The following is a 25794-nucleotide window of genomic DNA, read 5'->3' as shown; positions in this document are numbered from 1 at the left end:
AGGTGCAGTGAGTCCAGGCTCACTGAGCTGTGATATCATGATATCCACTTGCCCCATGTGTGAGCACGTGGTGCCTGGGGCCTCCAGCATATATAAGATGGCCTCTACCACTGTCTTAGGGAAAACATTCGGTGTTTGCTTTAAAAATAACACTAATAAAAGAATGGTAACTCAACCATTCAGAGGATGTTCTGGAGTGGTATGCACAACACGCATGCAACCTACACTGAAGTGTAAAATTCCATCTACATATGGAAAATAAAGTTTTCTCCCTCTGGGAACTGACAGCTTTCCAATTCTCCTTATCAGTAAATACACAAAAAGTACCGGACACACAAAACAGCTTGCTGGATGCAGCGGGAAGAGCATGGAAACCCCAGGGAAGCAGGTCCACCCCCAGGGCGGAGGTGTTTCTACAGCCATGGCTGCGATGAGCAAAGCTGCAATATTCCCCACTGGGAAGGGCTCGGGGTGGGCTTGGGCTGGGACACATTCTCTTCAACATGTAAGTGCACCCGTGTGGCTGTGAGTGATTTGCCAGGCTTTCTGTGACACTAGGATTTTCTTTCAGCCTGAGTCCTTGCTAACACGGAACCTTTGGGTTATTTTTGACCACATTTCTCTCTGGGATTTCCTGGAGAGAACAAGACAAAAATCCCCATGTGGTGGTAGCAGGTATGCAGAACATCTGAAGCTTGTGGAAGTGCAGATGCACTACACAGTGCAAAGAGGTGACGCCGTACTTGGGCACAGTGGGGCCACCAGCCAGGCTGTCCCAGCATGTCAGACCTGCCCCACAAGCACCACGTCGTCTCCTGGGCTCAGCTGCACTCACGAAGCCTGATGCTTCTGGGCTGCATATGAATGTGTGAATCATCAGTGCAAGTCCTGGGCTGCAGAGCCTGTCTGACGCTTTTAGGATTTACTGCTTGTCCTACATCAAGTGCACATGTGATGGAGGCAGATGGGGAACACATACAACCTGAAGCTGTGAGGTGTATATGTATTATGACTAATTAACATGCACAACTTTATTGATACCAAGCCTAAGAGCTGAGTAAGATGAAAAAACGCAGTGAATCTGCATTTACGTTCTTATACAAAACAATGCTTTTCTTTTTTGCTCTTTTTCTTGTTGGGATTAATTTGTTTTGTTTTTGTTTTAAAAGCACCTAATGTGCTTAGCATTAGGTGAAAAGTACACTTAGGCTTAGAGTGAGTGATATGCTGTCTTTCAGACTCAGACACAAACTTAAGAGGCTGCAAGGATTTCAGATTTTAATAGACCTCCCAAAGAGATTACAAGAAAGTTTTCAAAGGGCTGTTCTACACTCACTGCATTTCTTCTCTCCAGAAATGATAAAAATAAAACATGTCCTGTTTCCAGAAAACTTTGATAGCTTTCATGATGTTTTCCTAAAAATATCTATTTCCTTTGCATTACTTAAGAGTGTAACTCCCCCATATGGCTGAGGCTACAGCTGCTACAAATAGCTTAAAAACAAGGAAATGCAGAAATTTCTATTTGGCCTGCTTATTTTTACACCCTGGTAAGAATATTACCTCATCATACTTATAAGTTATGACTGCACATTCTTTGGAGACAGAGAGGATTTAAAAGGAGCTTCTTGTTTTTGAGGTTTAGGCACATAATTACACGAATAAGCTGAATTTACCAATGACATGCAGTTAGGCTTGCTATCTTCTCCTCATTTCCCCAAGGAAGTGTGAGAGGATGCATCAGTGACCATCAAAAACGTGTGTACAGACTATATTATTTAAAGCTTTGTATTAATAATATGGGTGGGCAGATGTCCAGTGGAGTTTATTGTAGGATTTGTCTTATGGTCGATCTTCACAGCTCTGAGGATGTTTGAAAATATCACAGAAGATTATTTTGGCATCTGCATGGCCCTAAACTGGACATTAGACATCCATAAAGAAATTTAGAGCATGGAAGAGCCCTGCACAATGCTTAAAATCTGGGAAAAGGTGATGGGAAAGGAGCTATGATGAATCGAAGAATTCTGTCTGGTTTTGCTGCTTCTACATTTTTAAACAGAAAACAAAACCAAGAGGCATATGCAGTAGCAACAGGAACAAGAGCAACAGTGATGTAAACTAACACTAACAGAAATCTTTTGGAAAATGCCAGAAATTCAAAGCACAGCACTCAGGGATAAAACCTGACCCGGGTTTTCTGCCCCTTTTACCATGGCAGAGTGGGGTAACATGCTCACCATCACACAGCAGGTCCTGACTGCAACCTCTTACAGTCCTCACTGATGAAGAAAGGATACATTTCTAACTTAATCCAGACTGCCACATGGTAAAGCCATCTGGGAGGATATTTTGAAGGAAACAGATGGAAAAGGAAGAGATTCCTCTGAATGTAGTGTAAGATTTACATTATCCTCCATGAACTTCCATGTAGTCCCCATGTTTATATAATTTATCACTATTTCCTTAGACAGCTCAGATTAGGAAGCCTGCATGAGCTCATGTTCGTGTTGTTAATTCTGAGTCTGTACCTCCCTCCTTTAAAGGGAAATTCAGTAGTGTAAAAAGACAACGGAGAAAGGCAACCGGACTCCAGTGAAAACCAGCAGCATGAAGCTCCTGGCCATCCCAGGAATCGCACTGTTTTACCTCTTCTTTCTTTTAGCCTCAGGAAGACTTGCTCACAGCAATATACATTTTTTTCTCTGCTGCACACCCACAGCCGGCAAAAATGCAATGTTGTGTCAGCCTAAGTGTGGGAGCAGGGCCTATTTAGAGCAGGAAGGGTTAAAGACAAGTCAATGATTTCATTGAAAATCCCTCAGGCCAAGGATTAAAAAAAGAAATGTTCTCTGAGTGAAGACATGGCACACAAATAATTTAAAGACTGTAATTTCACTAGTTGTGTTGTGATGACTGGGGATTGCTAAAAAGCCTTCTCTCTCCTTTCATGCATTCTTCTGTGCCTCCTCGTTTTCTATGCAAACATTTCCATTACTAATGGGACTGTCAAAGGGCCTCCTTTTCTCTCTCTTGCCCTCCCCAACCATGGAGATGCTGCAGAGGCACCGTGCAGCAGCAGCTGTGGCTGAAACACCCTGTGGCATCCCCACCAGTCACCGTTTCGGGAAATAAAGGACAAGAAGGTCTATACAGGGAATCCCGGCGCTTTGGTTCAAACTCCTACATCATTAAATCTGTCCTTACTTTGTTCTGCTACCAAGCGATGAGTCCCAGGTCCCCGCTCCATCCTCTGACACCCCACCTCAGCCTTGGTCCCAGGCATTTCTTCGTCTCCCATGCCAGAGCTTGCACTCGATTAGCATTCAAACTAAACACTCAGGACTAAGTGCCTGTGGAAATGGAGGTGCAAGCAACACTATGGGCAGCACAGTTTCTGCCTGGCTAGAGGCAGGGCTACAAGCTCCAGACCCCTTTATCCTGCCGACCCCCATGGGCATGAGCTCCCTGCCACCCACCGGGGGTACCAGCAGTGCAAACAGCCCCCATCTTCACCTCCTGGGCTTGGCCTCCTTGGCACAGCATGATTTGAGCCCCCCAGGTGCCATGGAGGAGACGGCTGGCTTTGTGCCCACCGACAGATTTACTACCAGGCTGCGGGAGGAACAGCATGATTGCGGCCCTAGCAGTTGAAGGATGTAAGTGAGACCAGGGAGAGGAAATATCTTTTATTAGACCAACTCGGCGTGTTTTGAATTGTGTGTTGCAGTCAGAAGGTAAGTCCTCGGGGACGGTTGCTGCATTTCTTCCATAAGCTGGCCCAATAAAAGACATTACCTCTCCTTGCAAAATTTACCTTACTTCAAGATACTACCACATTCATCCTGAATGTTATCTCTGCCATTAGGAGGCATTAATATCATAGCCAGCCCCACTCATTCACCACTCCTGTGAGTGTATTGATTCCTTTTGCAGAAACCTGATTCCTCTGCATACTTTTGAGTGTTGCATCATCTCACCCCTTCAACTCACAGCTAGGATGTTTTCTGTTTCTTATGTAACAGCTCTTAATTCAGATTACGGGAGACATTACAATAGTGTACACTGTACAATACTGTATTAAAACCGTACGGTAGAAAAACAGAGGCATTATTCCCTTCTGAAAGCGGACCTCTCTCCAGAAAAGCAATGAACCTTTTCTGCAGACCTGCTCCCATGCCCACATACTCTTCTCTGCTGCAGCATACATAACAAAGTGGCAGAGTTGGAATGTTTTTTGTTTGTTTCTTTGTTTGTTTTGACATGAGTGGGCTGGGGAAACAAAATGGAAGAGAAGACCATAAACGCCGTGTTTGGTTTCATTACACCTTAGCTTGCACTTTGTCCAAGGTGTTAAAGAAGAAAAGAAGAAAAACGCCATCCAACAAAAGATCCTCAAATGTGTTAGTATTTAAGATGGTTTAATTATCAAGTTCAGCCTATTTTTTTCTGTGGATTTAGAGACTCGTCTATACCAGTGGGGAGAAGGGTTTTACACCTGTGTCCCCCCTTCCTGCAAGCAGCCCAGGCTCATGGTTGCCCAGGGTGCCCAGCTCAAGCTGGACTGGCACCAGACATTTGTGTGGCTGTGTTGTCTTCACCAGGTGGAGGTTGCATAAATGACATTTCTGAGGACATTTCTGAGCAAGCACCTTCCACTTCAAGCAGTTCCACTGCTGCCTCCTCTTCTTCCTGAGGGCCACCACGTGAATTGTCTGGGTGGTTGTGCCAAACAAGCCAGCAGCTATCCTCCATTTCATATTATTGATGCATTTCCCCTCACTCTTTACCGGTTTAAATACTGAAGACGTATTCAATTTAAGATAGAGTAAGGAATTTAAAGCATTTTTTCTTACCTGAGCAGGCTTCTTTTGAACCACTTGTTGAGGCTGAAAAACGAAACAAAAGCTTGGTGAGAAGCAAAATTTACTGAGGTCACTTAGCAGTCATTTCACAGGTGCTGGGAAAAATAGTTTCAGCATAAGAAATAAAAACACAGGCAAAACCCACAATCAGAAATGGAGTGATGAATGTACCCTGGTCTCGCACTTAGCCTCTTCTTCATGTTATCTATGACCTTACTCTGAAGTAGTTCCTACTGCTGTGGAACCAGAAGAATATGCTGAATTTGTGTAATTAAAACCAAAGTGATACCTAACGCAGCATGTTACATCTTCCAGCTCTTCCATGGTACTGCTGGATTTACTTGGCTGCATTACATACCAGACTGTGAATGTCCTAGTTTTGAAACTAGAGTTTGTTATCTCCATGGATGCTGATTACTCTTTTCCCCCACTCTTTTGGCCACGAGCTGTAGGGAAGCCCTCTCTGCTGGCCACGAGGCTCGGGCAGAGAGGTGAGGAACGTGTTCCTGAGCCAGGGCTTCCCACCCAACCACAGCCATCCCTGCTGAAGCCATCAGGCTGGGGTGGGCAGCACCTCTGGTCCCTGGGTGCTCTGGTTTGGAAGCTGTAGCTGAATGAAAGCACTGGATGTGATTTTGGGGATGCCCATCACCAGGCTGCTTGGGTGCGTGGCTAAGGAGAGATGGGGCTGTGTCTACCTGCTTGCCCATAGCCTTGTGGCACAGCCACAGGGACCTCAGCAGCAACCTTTTTCTGGCTGCCCCTACCCAGGAGCAGGAAATATGGTCCTCAGGAGAGTCAGGAAACCCACTGAGGTGCCGGGGCCCTGCATCCAAGCCCCGGGGAGGAGGAGGAGGATCAGTTAAGGAACTAACGCCTGCACGCTTAAAATACACCACGGTTGCTCTGCTGATGTGACCCCTGTGGGTGCTAGGAGCAGCACGAACAATAAGACCACAGATAAAGGATGAAATCCCGACACCATGAGCACAAAAGGGCTTTTCTTACTCCAGTGGGGAAAAGCTGCCTGCCTTCCCCCTCTCTGCCCCCCAGGATTTTCTGTTTTCAAAGTACATGAATCGCACCCAATGATTTTCTTCCTGCCCTTCCTTCCTGCCTGTTCCTAATCCCAGCCGTGATTTTAGTGCCTCACTTGGGCAGAAGCCAACATGCCGTCCCTCTGGATAGCCAAAACCCTAATTTTCATGACAGTATAGTAGGAAATAACTGGAATATTTCTGAATAAACAGTTTAGTGTAACTGGCCTTTCAGAGCAATATTTCAGTGGGAAGGATCAATGAAAATGTAAATTAAATGTAACTGATTCAATTCAGACTGCCCACCACAAGCGTCCCATTTTAACAAGAGATGCTTTGTTTATTTTCAGTCATTTTTTCTAATTCAGCGGAATCCTATTGCTGTTTTATTTTTTGTATCTCTGCCTCAGGCTCCAAGTTCTGCTCTCGAATAAATATGAGAGGGAAAAAAAAGCGATGACTGGGTCCGTCTTTAAACTTCAGGGTGGATCCTTTTCTTTTCCATTAAACTCCCTCGCAATGGAGAAGCGATTACCCAAGCACACATTTTATTGATGCCTTCTCCAGGTGGACTGCAAGCCCTGAACTGATTACGGGACATTTGCTGCCCTTGGACAAAGGAATTATTTGTTTCATAGGAATCCCTCGTAATTACAGAGTTCATTGAGCTCCTCGGTAATCTGAAGTGCTTTTCCACTGTATTTTCTTTTTCTTGCCTGCTGATTACACCTGTGCACGTGTTTACTCCCAAGCCACATGAAATCTGTAGACATTCTTAGCGGCTGACTGTTTTCTCCTGTTCAGAAATCCCCATATATTTTTGGCTGTGTGCTCTGCATTCATGTGACTCTCACACACTGTAGCTCAATGAAATCTTCTGAAAGGGCTGCCAACTCACCAAATTTTCCATGAATTAGGTCCTGACACTTCAATGAGAGGAAAGACAATGTCTGAAACAAGGCCAGCCCTGGCTTTCTGCCTAGTATGTGTCAAAGTAATTCTACCAGCTGCCCTTCTACACAGCACTTCATACTTTTCAGACCACCAGAAAGCCCCTTGAATACTTTCAGTGATAGCTGGGGCTCGGGCTGCCAGTGTGTTTTCCCAGCCTCTGGCACCCAGTGGCTCCAGACTGGACCTAGAAAGTTTTTGTGTGTGTTTGTTTTGTTTTGTTTTTATTTTTATGAATGGCTTTCGCAGGGGACTCTGACTCGAGCACAATACTATACAGCCATTCATAAAAAGCAGAGGGAAAATATTGTACTTTGCCCAGTTGGAAACTGCCTGTGATACTGACCAAAGCTCGCAGGAATCTCAGTCATTCGAGATCTTTGCTATCTCAGTGCTTCATGTCAAGAGCTCCCTGGCAGCGTCTGCTTGCTGCCAGCGAGGTTTCCAGCAGGGAACAGCGCATGTTGTGCTTTCTCCCTTAGATGGAAGAAGCGGAGCTACGCGGGACGAAAAGCAGGGCTCAGCCCCTTGGCCGGCGCTAGCGGCACGCAGCACCGACACACTGGGAGCCGTGCCCACGCCTGCCAAGCTCAGGGCTGCGGCGTGTGCGGGCTGAAGCACGGCAAGCACGGCGAGGGCTGGCACCCAGGGGCACCACTGGTCCTGCTGGTGATGCAACCAGACAAACACTCCCTGGGTAAAACCAGCAAGGTCCTATCCTGCCAGGATCCCTGCGTCTGCTCACTCAACAACCACGGCACTTGGGGCAGCCCAAAGCAGGAGAACTGAGGCGGACAGGAATAATGAAAAGTCTCCTAAGCACCCCCTTGATTTCTATAACCGTTGTGGAAGCAACGTCTTTGGGAACTGCTTGACACACTGTGGATACAAATGCGTCTACTCACTGAGTCTTGTGTTCACAAAGAGAGTTAAGAGATCTTTTCAGAGACACCTCTGATCTGAAAGGCTCTTGCAAATGCATGTTTGACTAGTTGGGAAGAAAGGGAATCCGTCTTGGTTACAGAAAAGATTGGAACCACAAAAAAAGACAAGGACAAGAGACTTTAAAGAGATGCCTCGGAGCAAAATGAAGTTGTACGAGAGACATGAGAGCTCTGAACTATTATATATCCCTCCAGGAGACTGTAGAGTAAGATGGCAGCCCTCCTGCTCTGCCAGAGGCTAGCTTGCTTACCTAAGTGATCGCACATAAGGGGAGCTGTGTGAAACACACAACTTTCACATTTTACTTTTATCCCAAGTTGGAAAACCAACTATTTTACACTGAAACTGTATCAGCTGAAATTCTGGGTACCTGAAATCAAACTTTACTGGTTTATGTCAAATACAAGCGCAGGACAGTCTCAAGCAGCTTTCTTAAATCTGTTTTGAGGCAGAAAGACCAGGTGACAGTGTTGGAAAAATCCTGTGACCACGTCATTTAAAAGCCTACCGTCCGAGAACAAATCCAAAATACAGCAGAATGCATGTTTAAACTACTATGTCTACACTAGCTAAGACAAAATACTGTAATTTAAAACTTTGTGATAAGATCTCTAACTTTGAAGAGAAAAAAATTAACCACGTAGAGAGCAATGTACACAAACCTTTTGGTGGTTTTATCTTTGGCTGTAAGGTTTGGAAGTTCAAAGCCCAACTGTTTATCTTCTACAGCACACATCTTTCACTGCTCCTCTGCCACCTCACCCCTCTATTTATTTTCAAATTCTGTCACTTTACCCTTTGTCAATATCCTAGATGTGTCCTTGCAGACAAAACCTTGTTCAGGCACTCCTTGTCTCTGCCAAAACCTGTATCATCAGATAACTTTTCTCTCTGTTGGTAAATACAGACACCGGTCAAACAATTTCTCTGCTTCCTACACGAGAACAAAAGAGCCGCCTCATGTGACGAGTCCATATTCATCTTGTACCAGCAGCCAGAAGTTGTATCAAATTCAATTTGTCACACCTCCCCTTCTCTAAAGTGCTTCTTCTTACCCTTTGACTTTTCGTAGCCCTATAAAAATAAGGATGGCTATGGGTAAGTCTATGTCAACCAGGACGAATGACGCTGGAACACATTTTTAATGATCGGAGATAAAAGCACTGGCCTGCATGCAAATCATTCACCTACTGCTGTGCCTGAAGCTCCAAGGGCACGCCGCACAGTCACGGTGCTCCTAGGTTTTGTGTCTGCGTCTTCCTCTTTAAATGGGGTATTATGAAGATGTTTGACTGATGCTTCTTGGCAACAGTGACTCTCTATTTTATTCCCACAGCTTGACACAGACAAGACATTCGCATGGAGGTAGCTCTGCTGGTGAGGCTAAATGACCGTGATGGAAACTAATACCCAGTTAGGATGACATTTATAGTGCTGACAGCTCAGTGTTGCGCAGAGATCATTAAAATAATTTCATAGGTCACCCAAACACTTGTAGTTCTAAATTAAAAGATGAGTAAAACCATATTTAGACTTTTTGTCTACATATCCTAGAAAAATCAGGAAGTTCATATTATACCAGTTGAAACCAATATAATCCAAAATAAATCATGTTTTCCAAGCAGTTCCATATGACAGCATAATAACTACTGTTCTGCCCTACAGCTTTAATTGGTTCGAGTCCAGCCTTTCCCTCACTCCTCGAGCACGCAGTGCTCCAACGCTGGGACTGGAGGCCCACAGAGGCTGTGAGAGCCTCCTCTCCTCTCAACAAAAGCAATTTCCAGCTTCACGGCCACCAGCAGGACTCCACCACAGGCTGTGTGGGGCAGTGAGCCTGCCATTCACTGCTCCTATCCAGGTATGCTCACGGCTTGCTTTGGAAATGATCTTCCCTTAGAGGGGGGAGGAGAAAAGCTTTTCACAGCATCAATAGCGAGGGGAGGTTCCCTCTCCGCCCAAGCAGGAGCTGCTCGTGTTTTGGAGGGGCAGGTTGTGAATTCTCCTGCCCACATTGCATGTTTGCAGTCAACTGGCAACCAGGGCGTCTGTGTATGCACACTGCTGTGGGTCATTAGGATGTAACAGCAAAACCATCTGGCCCTAAGAGTTCAAAGGAGATTTCACAGTCCTCTGTGCAGTCTCATAAATGAAGCTAATAGTAATCCGTGGAGAATTTTGGCAAAATCTGTGGAACTTTTATTCTTTATTTTCTATCCTACTTGGCACTGCTCTGAGTTTTTAATACCAAATACAAAGTCAGGTCATTCAAAAAATATTTATTAGCATATTAAACTGACCTCCCCTGACTGCTGCTGGAAAACCCTGCAACATCTCAGGAGGTGCACCAATAACTTTAGCTGATGACAAAGTAAATAGCACTTCTACTCCACTTGTGGAGGGGAGCAGAAAGCATCACAGTTTTCCAAGTACACAAAGTGACATTTAATAGCTATTTGACTGGCACTGAAATCTTATATTTTACCTGGCAAATTCAAAACACATTGCTTCAAATTACTCTTTTGGTAGCCTGAAAATTCAGGCACTGGCATCTATATCCAGTCAGGTACGTATATATGCAATGGAAGTCAACCAACTGATGCCAGCGGGGTTAGGATTTCATATGTTTTATATACAGAAAGCTACCTTCACTACTGCAAGTTTAAGGTTGCTACTTTTGCAATGGTTTTATGTTCTGGGAGTATAAAAACTGTGAAAAAAAATGTATTAAAAATCAAATTCTCATTTCTTCTACACTAGTACAATCCACTATTTTTCAGTTGCTTTGACCCAGCCTTCCTCAGTGGCAGGCTTCCCACCACAACTAGAGATCTTGGAAATACAAATGTAATGGTTAGAACAGGGAGAGGAAAAGTGTCATTTTTCTTCATCTGATAGCTGAACAGCTTAGTTCAAGCACAATACCTCGTTGAGTTTATCAAGGATATAAGCAAAATTCAAAGTACAGTAGTTGTTAGTTCATTGCTCTTGATTATATTAATTTTTATAATATTTCAGTTGATATTGGGTATATTTCCGTAAAATACTTAGGGTAGTGCAGCTTATGAAATGGGAGGAGGGGGAATGGTTTTAAACTAAAACAAGGAGATTCAGGTTAGATGTCAGGAGGAAATTCTTCACTCAGAGGGTGGTGAGGCCCTGGCACAGGCTGCCCAGAGCAGCTGTGGGTGCCCCATCCCTGGAGGTGCTCAAGGCCAGGCTGGATGGGGCTTTGGGCAACCTGGGCTGGTGGGACCTGTCCCTGGCATGGCAGGGGGTTGGAGCTGGGTGGGCTTTAAGGTCCCTTCCAACCCAAACCATTCTGTGATTCTCTGGTTCTATGAATGGACCTTGTAGCCGTGGTTAAATGCTATATGCAAAATTTCCATCGCTGTACCTAGCTGAAATCTATACATTTGCTGTAGTCCCACATTTCAGCTGCAGGAGGATCTGTTGCTGCTGACTGTTCTTCAGAGACACCTCTGCTCTGTTGGGCTCCCCTGTTACTTCGTTACCACCCGTCATGTATTTGATAAGCTTTCTTGATGCATTTTATACAGGCTTTGTTCAGCACCCTGTGCATTTTTCTGCTAAAATATTGAGAAGCACTTTCTGCCTGTCAGAGTAATTCTAGTACACAATTTAGCACTGATGTTTTCTTGATAAGCACCTAAAGAACTTGAGCTGACTCCTGTTAAATGAATGTCATATATACCTGCCTGTTTATAACCCCCTGCACAGACAGGCTATTGAGAAAGTCAAAGGGGAGGGTCATTATTTATAGTTATAGTGTAAGAAAAAAAGAATACATTTTAGCAGACAGAAATAAATGATAAGTTATTTGCAAAGAAACCTAGCTCTCATGATCCAGGGGTAAAAACTGGTCAGGAACTACTTAGCTTTATACCTTGCAGACCTCTCCACACAAGTAACTATTGTGCAACTGTTTATCTCCAGACTATCTTGTCTGTTTTGATACAGCAACCCCTGTGTCCACCATGAATCTCTCCTGATCCATATGGAAATAATTTTTGACCACTTCTAAACAGGCGAGATTTGAATTGATGACCTGGAGGTGAAAAAGCGCCGTATCACATTACCATCCGGTTCCAACTTCTGTTAGAGTGTCTTCCCTCTCTTCTTGCTCTGGCAGCTCCCACCATACACACCAAAAAAACAGGGTCCTGCTTCAGAGACCATTCCTGGTGGTAGCACCAACAGTGGCTGCCTGGAGCCCATCAGGGCTGCAGGACTGGCCTCTGTGGCCTCATCTCTGGACCTGACTGCCAGCAGCTCCTGAATCTCCCTGAACTTTGCTCTGGTCTCCAGTGAAGTAACACAATAGGGCGGTAAACTCCCAAACCAGACCTGCAAAATCGGCTACTGTTTGGAAAGTAAACACTGAACTTCAGTGTTTTAGCTGAAAATAAAACTATTGCCAGGTAACATTTATCTTTCTGGGCTTTCTCATTCTCCTCCTCATTTTGAGGTCACAGAGACCTTAACTCATTTGGTAACAGTGTTCTTGCGTCACACAGAAACTGGAAAGCATGCACAGCCTGTTTTGCACAATACCGGCTTAGATACGAATAATCAAATTCATTTCCAGGTCTATGACAGCCACTGCAAACGAATGGCCTCAGTCTAGAGCTAGGGACAGAAAAAGACCTTAAGTGGCAGTGACGGAAAGCAAGGAGCAGACTCTGCTCCGCTGGGTAGCCCAGGGATTGCAGCAGTGTCCTGGCAGGGAGAGGTGACAGTTCTGCCCCACTGCCCATGTCTCACCACAGTGCTGCCCTGGCCACACTGCAGCCCGAAGCTGCACTTCACAAGAGTCCCTGAAAAACGTACTGTTTCTGTGCATTTTGCAGTGATGTGTGACCCAGGGGGATGCGACACCTCCGGGCGGTGCTAAGGCTGCCTGGGGTGGACACCCAGCAGTTACACCGGGCAAGCACTCCCTGCACTTTCTTAGATGCACAGAGCCAGGTTGTGAGCGCACCAAGCACCAAAGCCCTTAGGCTCACAGGGAACTGAGTGTTTGATTCTACTCATCTTCTGCTGATGAGTGCTTTTCTTCATCTTTTCTTGCAAAGCAAAACCCCTTTTGGATCTGGGAAGCTCCTCCTTGTGTTCTCCTGAAGGACTACCCTCACACCGTTGGGTGCCCAAGCACTTGGATGTTGTGTGAGCCTGTCCCAGTGGGCCCTGCCTAGAAAATCTGTGGGCTTCACCCACAATGGAAAACAATCCAGCCCAGGTGCAGCCTGGTGTGCATCCTTACGACCTCTCCTCCTCCCAGACGGAGCCATCTCTTCTACACTGCCTGGAGGAAGAAGCCCCAGAGCCTGTGCTATTTCCTGAACCTCTGCACTGGCAGAGGACAAGACAGTGCCGGAGGGCAGGCTCCCAGCTGCCAGTACAGACAGTGCTTGAGGCTGTGCCCAGGCGCTGTTCAGACACATGTCCAGACCCTGTCAGGAAGGAGGAATCTGTCCCCTCATCAGCTCAAACTGAGGTAAGGACACAAAGAACCCAGGCAGCCTCTTTTGCATATCCATTTCTGACCCTTTAGAAATGGGAAGTATCTTGTATAGAGCATATGTGGTCATCCCCAGGCCTGGCCCTGAAGCCCTGCAGGAGCTTCCCCATCCCATCCAGCTCATTCCCTCTGTGACCTCCCATTGCCCCGTGATGGCTGGGCAGGGGTTTCCTCCCAAGAAGAGGCACACGGCGTGAGGAAGGCGGTTCGACTGTGCCTCGCTGATTTTCTGCAGCTGAGGATCTGGCCTGAGGCACTTCTCTTGAACTTCTTTGTCTGAGCACATCCATTGGTAGCCACATGGTTGGCTGGGGATGTTTTTGTACGTCTGGGATACACAGATGTCTGATAGCTGTCTGTCTATCGAAGAGATTTGATAATTATTACTGCCTCCAGGAAACTGATGCTGCTAAGAGTGTCTGTCAGAGAGTCCAAACAGCCTGCTGACATCCTGGCACAGTTTCATAAAGAAGTCAGTGTCCAAAATAGAAATACATTTTCTATGTACTTGAAATATACCAGGGGCTTGGTGGCGAGTTGTTGTAATTAATCCACTTCCTGGCCTGATATATTTTGGGATCATTCTGGTGCGTGGTATGTTAAATACTGAACTCAGTTCATACTGTTGGTTTTGAATGGAACTTACATTCATTATGTCCAAATGAGTGATTTGTAGGCACTCCTTGCAAAGCAGAAAAAAGCTTTGGATTGCATTTCTGGTGTGCTTTTACCGTTCACTCAGTAATTTCATCATACACGTCACTGTGAAATCTGCGGGACACAGTAACACATTTTAAAGGTGACAGCAAAACTATTTTCTCTTATTCAGCTAGAAGTCATTTGCTAAAAGACTGCAAAGACAAAGTCTACAATATCGTACCATCAGCCTCTTGACGGCAGCAGAAATATGAATAATGTCTGTGTGCACACTGCTCCTGGTCTGAAAGAGAGAGAAAGAAGGGGGGCAAGGGAGAGGGAGGGAGAAAAAGATGCTGCTGTTGATATTCCTCATGTCATTTTGGAGTTGTGCTATTTACGTCCTGGACAGATTGAATTTAGCCCAGCCTAGTAGAGAAGAATTTTAACCCTAATTTTTAAAGGACAATTACCTGACTGTCTAGCTACAGTTATTTAATAGCCTTTTGGAAGCTACAACTGACCTGAAGATCCTACTTGCTGCTCGGATCTAACAGACATGAACATCAAAGGTATGTGAGTTAGGTATGCATGCAAATCCCCTGCAGCTTTTTTTATCATGGTGCTGCAACCCAATACCCCAGCGGGAATGCAGTGCCTACAGCACCCCGACACAGCCCCGCTCCCTGCCACAGCTCGCAGGGGTCGCCTCGCTCACAGAGCACTGTACGCACCAGGAAAGCAGTCTGGCTTTAGATGGTACAGTTCTTAGGGACGTTTTTCCAAACGCAGTTGATTTCTGATAATCAGGCTGCTGTATACTTGCTCTCAATCCCTGAGATTTTCCCTCAAACTTTCCCTACTTTGCTGTTGCTGTTGTTTCTTTCTAGGTGACAAAACAAGCTGATTTTTTGCGTTGCAGAAAAACAGAGTAAAATCCTGTCCTTGGCTAAAACACATCCTTAGTTGCAGAGTCTACCCAAAGAGTTAAATGCTTCCATCTCCCAGCTAGTCACATTTTATTTTGATTGGACCCAATGTGATTTGGGAGGTGCCAGACAGGCACAAGTTGGTAGCATCTGTGGTTAGGTGGTCCTGGCAGCAGAGGTGAAATCAGCTTGCTGGGTGAAGGAGAAGGATAGCTGGCCTCCAGACGCTGCTGTGGTTGGCACAGAAAGACGTATGTCTTCTGGGGATTAGGCTGTACAATGGGTAGCCAGTTTGCTCAATTTGCAGCTGGACGTAATCCGCCTCCACGAGCTCAGGTATTGTACGAGCACGGGAGTGCTTAATGGCAGCTGCAAGACCACTTTAGCGTTGGCAGCAGTGTGCCAAGGACACCCTGATACTCCAGGTATTAACAGGTAGGGAAGATACAGATGGTGGGGAGCAAGGTCCTTCTACTGGTGGCGAGCAGGCTGCTCCCAGGCACCTCAGTGTCCCCGTGTCCCCTGCCAGCAGCTTCCCAGCCCAGTCTCCAGCAAGGCTTTATCTTGAGAATGGAGCTGGGGAGCACAGGGTGCACCCTGAGGTGAGCTCTGCAGGCAGCCCCACGGACACTAGAGGTAGCTGTGAGCCCAGTGCTCACGCTGGCAAACCCCATGGCCAGCAAGGAGGCCACCAGTGAAGGAGGGAGGGCCAGCATTTGAGGGAGACGTGAGGAAACCAGAGTACAGCTCGGGACAGTGTGTGTACACCTAGCAGCTTCTGGAAGTCTTTGGCTGGTAGGAAACGGTGCTGGAATTTTGCGTTTGGGTCGTGTGGTGGGAAAGATCCCAAGGGATGGATGGAGAAATGAAAAGTGGCCAAGAGAGATGGTAGGAAGGAGGGGGCCAAATGCACCACACTCTCCCCGCTTGCACACAGATGGGAATGAGGTCTCTGCGCTGCTCAGGAAGTGCAAGAAACTGAGAGGAAACATAGAAATACCTTATTCGTATTTCTTTTTGTCCACTGCCATAAACAAGATGGCTGTGTTGTCCTATTTTTGGCTTCTGTTAGGCTCTTAAGCATGTTAGTGACGTGTGATTTTGATCTGAGTGATGAGGAAGTTTGGATGGAAGGACTGTTTTTACGTACCAGTGGGTTTTCAGACTTTAGGATCAGATATGTTTCATAGGCTTTGTATTTTCCGATCATGAAAAAGAAGGAAGAAAGAGGAAGGCCCCTGGACTGCACTGCCTCGGGGGGCGGAGGATCACACCCCTAGCCGCAAGCAGAGAAACAACCTGCCGCTCCCGGCTGATGACAGCCGGACCCGCAGGAGCTCGTGCTCTTCCTGAAGAAGAGCTCAAGCGATCTCTCAGCACAGCAATCTGTGCAGAAGCAGGTCTGCTTCAGCTCTGTGGTTAGCCTGTGCTGGCAGCGGGACAGCCAGGACATTCACTGTTTGTTATACAAGCACTTCAAGAGGGTGGGGGACAGTGATGGGATAAGGAGTTGCCCATGCCTCTTCGCCTTTCATCACCTCCCAGGAATGTCTGCCTTCAGGGCTAATTTAGATGCATTTACGTTAATAAATGTGTGGCCTTTTCAGCCACGTTTTTTCACTTTAATTCCTGTCTGCCCTTGCTGGCACATGCCCTTGGCAATTTGCGGTTGTTTTGCTCATTCGGCATTGTATAATTGTCCTTTATTACTGAATCTAGATATTTTTTTATGGTTAAACAAATGCAGAGCTCATGAAAGTGATATAGCCTAGCTCCATTTTGCTTAGTAAACACTGCTTCTTTTTTTCTTTTTTTTTTTTTTGCTTCTTTTTCTCAGTCAAAAATGCAACACTTTGCTAACTCTAAACTGATTTGCAAGCCTGAAACTGATGATTTCATAAGTCTTCCAGATGCACCATCATGGTTCCAGAAAGTTTCCTGACTGACAAGAAAGCCAAGCCAGGATTTCTGTCAGATCTCCGTATCAGGATATTATTAAGAAATGTTGTGTACCTAAGGGGGAATCCCCCCAATATTGCGCATGCTCCATATGGTTCCTCGCACCGCACTGTGGTGATGTTCTCCCTCTCCTTACTCCTAAGTGCTATGAGACCTGGTGACACTTTTGGGCTGCAGCTGGTTGAAACATCCCTCATAAAGGTACTCGAGATGTCTATGTCCAAGTCCAACCATGACTTAACACATGAAGACACTTTCACATCCACACTCATCCCATGATAAAATGATGGATGATGTCTGTGCTCAGACCAGCTGAGACAAGATCAGATGGATGAATAACAGGATCCACATGTCTTTGAAGACAGAGCACAGCAGAAAGATGGTTGCTTTTCTTTGCCTTTAGGAAAGAGGATATAGGATAATTTCACACTGTTGATAATTTTGGCAGGGAGGATCCAGCCCATGAGCTTTAATCAGCCCTTCCATAGGAAATAGTCGGTCCATTTGTATTTTTGATCCTTTGCTTACGGCACTGTCCATTAATACCTGGGAGTGTGCTTGCTCCCTGGCTGTCTGAGCCATGCTACACTCCAACTACAGGGCTGCCAATGTCCTGGAGGAGTCTTCAGCATGCAGAGGTTACATTCCTGGAAATGCTTGGGATGCCAGTAAACCATGGAGACTTTAGGAGCAAAATGCATAATGCATTCACTGATTAGCATCGTGTCATAACACAGATGGAGACAAGTACATCTAGTTCCTGAAGACTACAGAACTAATTTGAATCTGAACCTGACCTATTGGTACAGAGCACACAAGCAACTCCAAGCAAAACAAACTGGGAAGTGCCTGGACACCACAGTGATGAACATGTTTGCCTATGTCCTCATCAGTATTACTCATAGTACATTTTCTCCTTTTTTCCGAGAACATTTTTCTTAGTCCTCAGGGCTCCTTTAGAAATGGAAACCTAACACATTACCAGGTGTCCTGTGGGAAACCTGTGACACTGTGTAAGGGGTCACACAGGTATTTTTCCTTGGCTCAACACGGACATTCTTACAAAAAGCTTAAGAATACATAATAAATCAGATAACCAGCAAAGATCACAGTATTTAAATACATAATCTTATCTCTGAGTATCCTATTCACCTCTGCAGACCCTGAAGTGATTTCCATACCAGAAGTAACTCGGGAACCTGAAAAAGGGACTCGTGTAACTCTGCACTGAAATCCAGCCATTCCTGGGATGAGATCTGTCTTGTTTTAGCAGCACAAGACAATGTAGCATACAGCTAGGGAAGGAGGTAAAGAACACCACATCCAGTGTGAGCAGCAGGGAAGGAAGGATGTAATTACACAAATTGGAATCTGGCCAGGACACTGGGGTCAAAACCTCGACTCTTTTGAAAAGTGCCATGGGAACTCTAATGACCACAAGTGGTCAGGGCCTTGATTTTATATCTCATCTGAAAAACAACACCCCTAATGACATGGTTTTCTTGAGCACCATGCAGAGGTATTCATCCTAAGAGAATTTGAAAGGAAAGTGCATCCCACTGCAGCAGCTAGGTGTCTTGGGAGGTATTCATTTTGTTTCCCAGTTAATCTATATAATCTGATAGCCCAGGGGACATGTACATGCCCTTTTCCAACACTAGTGTCCAAACAGAACAGGACACTGTCACAAGACAGAACTCTGTTTATGTTGGATGTATCTACCACAAACTCAGATCACAACCCCACAATTTTCAAAATGCCAATACTCATCCATGATCCTTTCATGACTTGACTTGTGTTATCTCCAATGTGGATCACCGAGTTTTTAAAATATTAATGTCTACTAACCAAAAAGACAACTTTCTGTTGTGATATTATGCATCTATTGTATTCTTCATTACTTTAGGATATGAACACATCACTGACTTACAAAGCATTTTAAAAGTCACCACCAGCTAAGCAGCAATAACAGACTATACAGATTTTAGCCTACTTCTGATGGGAGGATATACAGCATCACTTTACACTTATTTTACTAAGGTAAAAAAATAGTACTTAGCAGTGAGGACAGGGTAGCAAGCCTGTGTACAGGTAGTCACTAACACTTACCAAAGCTCAGCCAGGATGCTGTAACTCAGTCATACATTAAACACCTCAGATTAGAGATTCTGTCCGTATCTGTTCTTACAGATTTAGAGAAAGGAATTTAGTGCCAACGCACTGAACTGGCTCATAGAGTTCATTTTTAACACTTTGAATTCTTAAAATCAAGTTCAGCAACCTACCCACCTTGTACAGATTCTGTCTGGTACAAACATCACACAACTTTCAGCAAGCCACTGCTGTTTCTAGGGCAATTCTTCAATTCTGTCAACTGAGAGCAGATCCTAGCAGCAGGTGCTTCCATGTACCTCTGCATGCCGGCACGTACCTCCCCAATAGCTCATGAGCTACCTGTCTCACGCTGGACTATGTACTGCGACCAGCAGTGTGACTGGAAGGAATCAAATCCTGCACTACTGGAAACAGAAAAAAAAACACCAAAGCTGGCATTTCCACTTTGCCCAGCAAATGTTGCCCCAGCTCCTCAGCTTGTTCCTGTTTTCCCATGGTACTGCACATCTCTGCGGCAATAAGCATTGAACCCAGCAAGTCAGGCAGAAAGACTCTGGGGCAACAAGACCTTCCTGCCACATTTGTGGAATCAGGGAAATTTACTGTTCCTGCACTGGATGCTACGCTGATCTCTTCACACAAAAAACACGTACTACAAACACAAAAGACTGATAAAAGGTGGGCTGTGAAGAAAAAAGGTCCAGAGAGATGAAACACTTAATTGTAGGACATGTTGGCATCAAAAACACCACTGAATGCAGGCTTTGTGGAACTAGTCTATACCTCTATCACCATTCCCAAGGCTAGGCTGGATGGAGCTTTGGGCAACCTGGTCTGGTGGGAGGTGTCCCTGTCCATGGAAGGGGGTTGGAACTGGGTGGGCTTTAAGGTCCCTTCCAACCCAAACTATTCTGTGATTCTACGAGAGTTTGTCACCTCCATTCAAATGCCACCTGTAAGAAGGAATTCCCCTGGGCACATTTCTATGCAATCTGTGATGGACTCCAATGGCTCGTCCTGTGCAGGAGGTCACATCTGATACCATGTGGTCCCCTCTGGCTTTAGCATCTACAAATCAAAGGTCAGATACTTCCATCACCAATATAACAAGCAAGAGCTATTCTACAAGACTCTATCTTGTAGATTCTATCTTGTGGAATGACTACCAGGAGGGTTTCTTTGTCACAAGCATTTCCTTGTGCTACAGGAGCATACATGCACTTTCTGCAGAGAAATTAAATAATAAACTATCATCAAGGAAAGTTAGGGAGTTGACAGAAAATCCACTAAGACCAGCTGCACGTAACTAGAAATCTCAACTTTGTTTGAACAACCTCACAGAAGCAAACCCCACTCAAATCAACTGGGTTGATAGCAAGAGTAAGAGTGAGGGAGCGCACAGGATGGCTGTACTGGAAGAACATGGATCTCGGAGGTTCCACAGGATGAGCCAAGGCATTATAAAGGCCCTTCAGCCCTGAAATTATCTTTAACACAGGGACATGCAGCAGTCTGTTCAGAAGAAATGTAAAACCAGTTATCACTCCGTGCTTTAGGTAGGTACCGGAGACAGCATTATGTACATGAGATAGCCCTAGGTGGTTTTCAGTCAAACGAGAAATGAGTCTACACGATATGATCTACATGAGGTGGAGATTAACAAACATAATAGCTCATCTCCTTTTTACAAAATCAGGACCAAAATCTTGTGATTTTTTCCTGCCTGTAACCAAGCACAGATTGCCCTGTTTTCAAAGCAAAATCTGTTCAACAGAAACACAAGCGTGTTTGCTCCTGATCTTACTGTTAGAAGCTCAAGTTAATCTTTGTCTGTTTTTCCAGACATATACAAGTGTCAGTTAACTTGTTACCCAGATAATTTTTACTTATTTAATAATACTAATACCATTCATTATTCCATAATATATGCTCATGCCCTTAGAAGTAATTGAACTTAACGCTAAGTGTCTTCTTGTATTTCCTTTCTGACACCGGTGTTTCTGCAAAAAGAGCTGCTGCATCTTAACCACACCCCCTGCCCACAGCGTTATAAAACAACAAAGGCAACAAATACACAAAATCCAAGCTTTCCCTTGCTTGTCACTTTATTCAGTTGACTGTCCTCTCATTGTTTCACTTTAATTGCTGGAGCTTGATACCATACTAATTTTCCTCCGTCAGTTCATAATATCAATTTCCCTGAAGGTCAGAAACAATACATCAGGAAATACCACCTGCTATTCAGGGATATCGCAGGAAATTTGCATTTCCACTTTGTAAAGTGTTATTATTTTGGACTGACAACCCACATTATTTCATTATCCCAAAGCATTAGGATCCCTGAAAGCTGTAAAGAGAGAGAGAAAGAAAGAGAATCGGCATCCTGGCTGGCCTCCCGCTAGCATTTCATGGTCATTAATAATCAGAGTGGGAAGACAAACAACTTGTTGCTGAAAGATAGGCATGCCTTACACACAGCTCGTACTGTCACTTCGGCACAAGCATGGGAGCAATTCAGCCGCTTCCTCGGTCTCCCCCAGCCCGGCCAGCCCTCGTCCCGGGCTGGGTTACTGCTCGAGTGAGTTCCTCCATCCTCTGCGAGCTGCGCTGAGAAATGAGGTGGCAGACACAGCCAGAGGATTTACTCTCTTGCAAGCATATGGGAGACTCGGGCGCAACTTCTGCAGGGAGTTGAACAGCTTCCTTCCAGCATTTTATTCATTGGGTGTGAAAATGCAATGTTTTGGGACCATCAGCAGGGGAAGGCAAGCTGCCCGCTTCCAGGTGATCACAAGCCTTGCAACCTCCACAACAGCTGTAGCGAACATCCCAGAAAACAAACTTCAGCCCTTAAGCATTTCCCCCCTTGGGGTATTTGAGCAGCCATCCACACAAACCCTAGCAGCTTTATTACCTTAGAATTTTTAGCATAACCTTGAGGGATCGGGCAGGAAGGAGGAGACCCATCAGAGGGAACCTGCACTCCCACACTTTTGCGATGCCTTTTCTACCCAAGATGGAGGATATGAAACTTCAGCAGCCTTTTTCCCAGCTCCTCACCGTGCTCCCACTCACTGGGAACGGCCATGCCCTGCAGGGCAGAGCAGAGTTACCTGCTCACATCCCATCACACACACTTCAGGAAGCATGTGCTGCCTGAAATGTCAGGGCGTTTGCAACCGCCTGTCACTTCTCCCAGGGAGCCTGCCCTGCGGCCCTGAGGCTTACCTAACAGCGAGCATGAGGCAACTTGAACGAAGGTAGAAATGTGCCCCCAAAATGGCTTTATTTAGCTGTCAGATTGCAGCTCCGCGGCTCAGGAGGAAGCGTGACTGTGGGAACTTTCTTGCGCAGTTTCTTCTTGGCTGACCGAACGTATCCCAGAGATTTCACTTTTGGAAGGAATGCCTTGAAGTGATTTTTCTTTTTTTTTTTTCTTTTTTTTTAATGGTGAGTGTGTTTCAAGACGTATCTCTGTTTCGAGCTGCTGAGGGAGGGCAGTGAGCCTTACTGGCCATAGTAAAGGAAACTTTATTTCTGGCTGGCTGCAAGGAAGGGCACGACTGAGGCTGAGAGCCGCTGCTCCGCCAGCAGGTCCGAGCTGCAGAGGCGGCGCTGGCACAGGCAGCTCTGAGGATGCCCAAAATTACACGAGATCGGTTTGCTCCTCTGGCCCAAGGAGAGGAAATGGGAAGAGGTATAACATTACTGTGCCCTCTCCAAGCAGCCAGGACCACCTCAGGGCAGCTGGGAGTCAGCAGCCGGCGCGGATGGTGAGGTGATGCTGGCGAAGCAGCACTGCGAGCTGGCACAGACTCAGGGGCTGCTTGCAGAAGGGCTGTCTTTTTAAAACTGCAGACTGATAAAACTAATGACTGTGTTGAGAGATGCTCATAAAACACTGAGTCACCCCTTATTCAATTAAGGAAGCTGTCACTGCTCTTTCAAAGAGGCCTGAATGGGTTATTCCCCTCTATGCTGTGCTGAACTCAGAAATATCAATTTGCGTGACACTTGGGATGACCTGGGCTGGCAGTCACAGAGTTCAAAAGGTGAGGAACACCTCTCGACAGGAGTAAACAGTGACGCACATTTAGAAATAACCTTTTCAGTTACCATCAGCCGTTTGGTACCATCTCCTGCCTGGGAGCTTTTGTACTAAAAAGCTACCTAGGAGGGATGGCAAGAAATGACTGTGAAACAGCCCCAGCCGCCTTCAAGGCTGATTTAAAGATCAGGAGGAGGAAAAATGCCAGTGTTTAATATTTAAACAAAAAAATCTTTAATTTTTAAACATTTATGTTCCTTTTATGATTGTTAAATCAATATTAATACAGAATGTAAACCATTTTATAGCCCCCACACAGGACTCCCCCACTGCTCCTTTCCCAGGAAGTCTGTTTTGGAGGAAGATGAGCGCTACGCTACCATCGGGAGGTTCAGACATGCAGGTCCCAATAAATAACTCCAGAGCCAGGCCCACAGCCCTTCTTCAGACACACTGCCTAACGACTTCAGCGAGAGCTCTGCCTGAGTAAAACCAGCAAGTTTTGGCCCATTACCTTCAAATGAACAGGACTGTTTATTTGTGGTTTGAGGTGCTTCCTCCTGTCTGAGCTTTCAGCTTCCCAGGCTGAGCCAAAGAGGTACTGTCCCAGCTTAAAGGGGGCTTCCTGCCATCCCCCGGGGCTGTAGGCATGCTCCAAAGGGCTTCCAAAATATCCTCTTGAGTTGTGTGGCTTGCATTCGTATGGGCCACCCCTGCCTTCACCGACCAGAAGCAGCTGGTACAGACGAGATGTCTTGACAATGAGCTTTGACTGAATTGGAAAATAAATCTTTCACCAATGCTAGCCTGCACAGACAAAAATCTTCCTGTACCATTCTTTAGACCTCATCCCCTCTGTGAATTATGCGTGCTAAGACCACTTCTAAAAAGCCCTCATAACCTGTAGACAAAAATCAGGACAGTGCAGAAGAAGAGGAAACAACAGCCAGCAGCCACGTGTGCACCACTAATTTACATGAAATTGCTGCAACGAGACCTTCCAAAAAGCAGCCTCTAAACACTTGTGAGCAACTCTCACACCAATCCACATCACAGAGCTGCTTGCTCTGCCCATTCCCTTCCTCACAGATCCGAACCTCATTCCTTCGTCCCACAGAAAGTGCCACACACCTCTCCCTCCAGCCCTTTTCCTCTTCAGGCTGCCCCACAGCTCCCCTCCTGAGCGTCCCCCCATGAGGTCCTTGGGAGGGGGCCATGGGGAGGAAGTGGTTCTGACATGTATTTTAGTGATGTTTTAAAGCATATGGTCTGAATGCTCCGAATGCCATGGAAGATTACTGTCACATGTCCCAGCCCACTGCGTATCTGTTGACACAGTATCACCTTTCATAAATTGCTGGATACCATTTTCCCATCAGCATCGCTCTAAACACAGGAATTACAGCCAGGACACAAATCCAAACAACCCTTATATGCTTAATAAAATAAATAACAATCAGCCTTTTAAGCGTTTCTCCTTTAAAGGAATTTTCCTTATTTTAGATCAAACACTTCTTGGGATTCACGCTAATTTGTAGTTACCAGTGCCATAAATAACTAACACAGAGCAAAAAAAAAAACCAAAACCACACACACACTAAAAACAAACAAACAAAAAACAACAACCAAAACCAACCACAGCACACAAAAATCATGCTGATTTCTATTTTAAAATTTTGAAATAATCGCTGATGCCATGCTTTGGGTACTGGCACGATTTTTGAATGAATGCAAACAAAGCAAGATCTGCCTGAATGCATCAGCCCCCCTAAAGCATACTTAGCATAGCTCCAGGTCAGCGGAGCCAGACCAATTTACACCAGCTCACCAGTTGGCCAGTGAGGTTCACATGAGTGTGGTATCTCCGGGCACCTCCTCCTTCCCCTCGGTCTCAAACTTGTGAATGGGTTAACGCCGCGGACCTCGGCGTGCCTCTGAACTCTGCTGACTGCTTGGATTCGGTTCAGGTCATGCAAGAGCAGGCTGGGAAATGCACACGCACCTCTGCCACCTCCCCCCTGCTTTTCACACACTGATGGAGAGATAATGTCGGCTTTTTGTAGGAAAACTGATTACTGGTACACCAGTTCGGTGTCCAGTGTAAAACACTACATTTGGGGGTTTTCCACAAAGATAAAATCTTCTGAAGTAAGCAAGTGCTTTCAGTTTAAAATTTAGTTTTTACCTGAAACCCAATTTTCTGATGAAATATGAAACAGAAATACATCTACTAGTGTCAGCAGTGGCTCTTCTGTTCTAACAGCACACTCCTGCATGCTTCTGGTCCTGAAACCCGTACCCTTCAGTCCCCACACATCTGCTTTCAGTTTGGTCCATGGATGGAGACCTCACTGGCTCAGCCCCCAGAGCACCCCACTTTTGTCCTCATCACTTCAATGGAACATGTCAGAATAAATTAAACCATTGGATTTGCCTGTTCTACCTGTACAAGTAACAAACAGTGCTGTGTTTGAGGGCCAAACGTAAGCCAGTTGGGGACGTGAGGGACAAAACCAACACCTGGAGGCTGGTGGTGAGAACTGGCTCGTGTCACATGAGCTGCCACACTGCTGAGAAGGGCTCCACGAGGAAGCCACGTGTGGAGCCCCTCAGAGCAACCCAGTCACTCAGCGCAGGAAAGTGCTAGGATCTCTGCCTGGCTCTCAGCATCATGCAAAACTGGTATGGAGCCCTTATGGCTACAGTACCAGACAATTTCCCATACACTTCAAAATATACATAAAAAATGACTCTCTCATTCTTTTTC

The 25794-nt window shown here is 45.7% G+C and overlaps 1 protein-coding gene across 1 annotated transcript in view; it reads right to left on the bottom strand.

Moving 5' to 3' along the window:
* HMGA2 (high mobility group AT-hook 2) overlaps positions 1–25794 on the bottom strand; it is a 111089-nt gene that overhangs the window by 15962 nt on the left and 69333 nt on the right. The window contains exon 4 of the mRNA XM_032205032.1: positions 4857–4889. Within this exon, the coding sequence (XP_032060923.1) occupies positions 4857–4889 (33 nt within the window). The remainder of the gene's footprint in view (positions 1–4856; positions 4890–25794) is intronic.

The sequence above is a fragment of the Aythya fuligula genome, chromosome 1 (genome assembly GCF_009819795.1).
Source record: "Aythya fuligula isolate bAytFul2 chromosome 1, bAytFul2.pri, whole genome shotgun sequence".
Lineage (NCBI taxonomy): Eukaryota > Metazoa > Chordata > Aves > Anseriformes > Anatidae > Aythya > Aythya fuligula.
The sequence above is the reverse complement of the archived record's forward strand: the minus strand, read 5'-3'. Positions and strand labels throughout refer to the sequence as shown.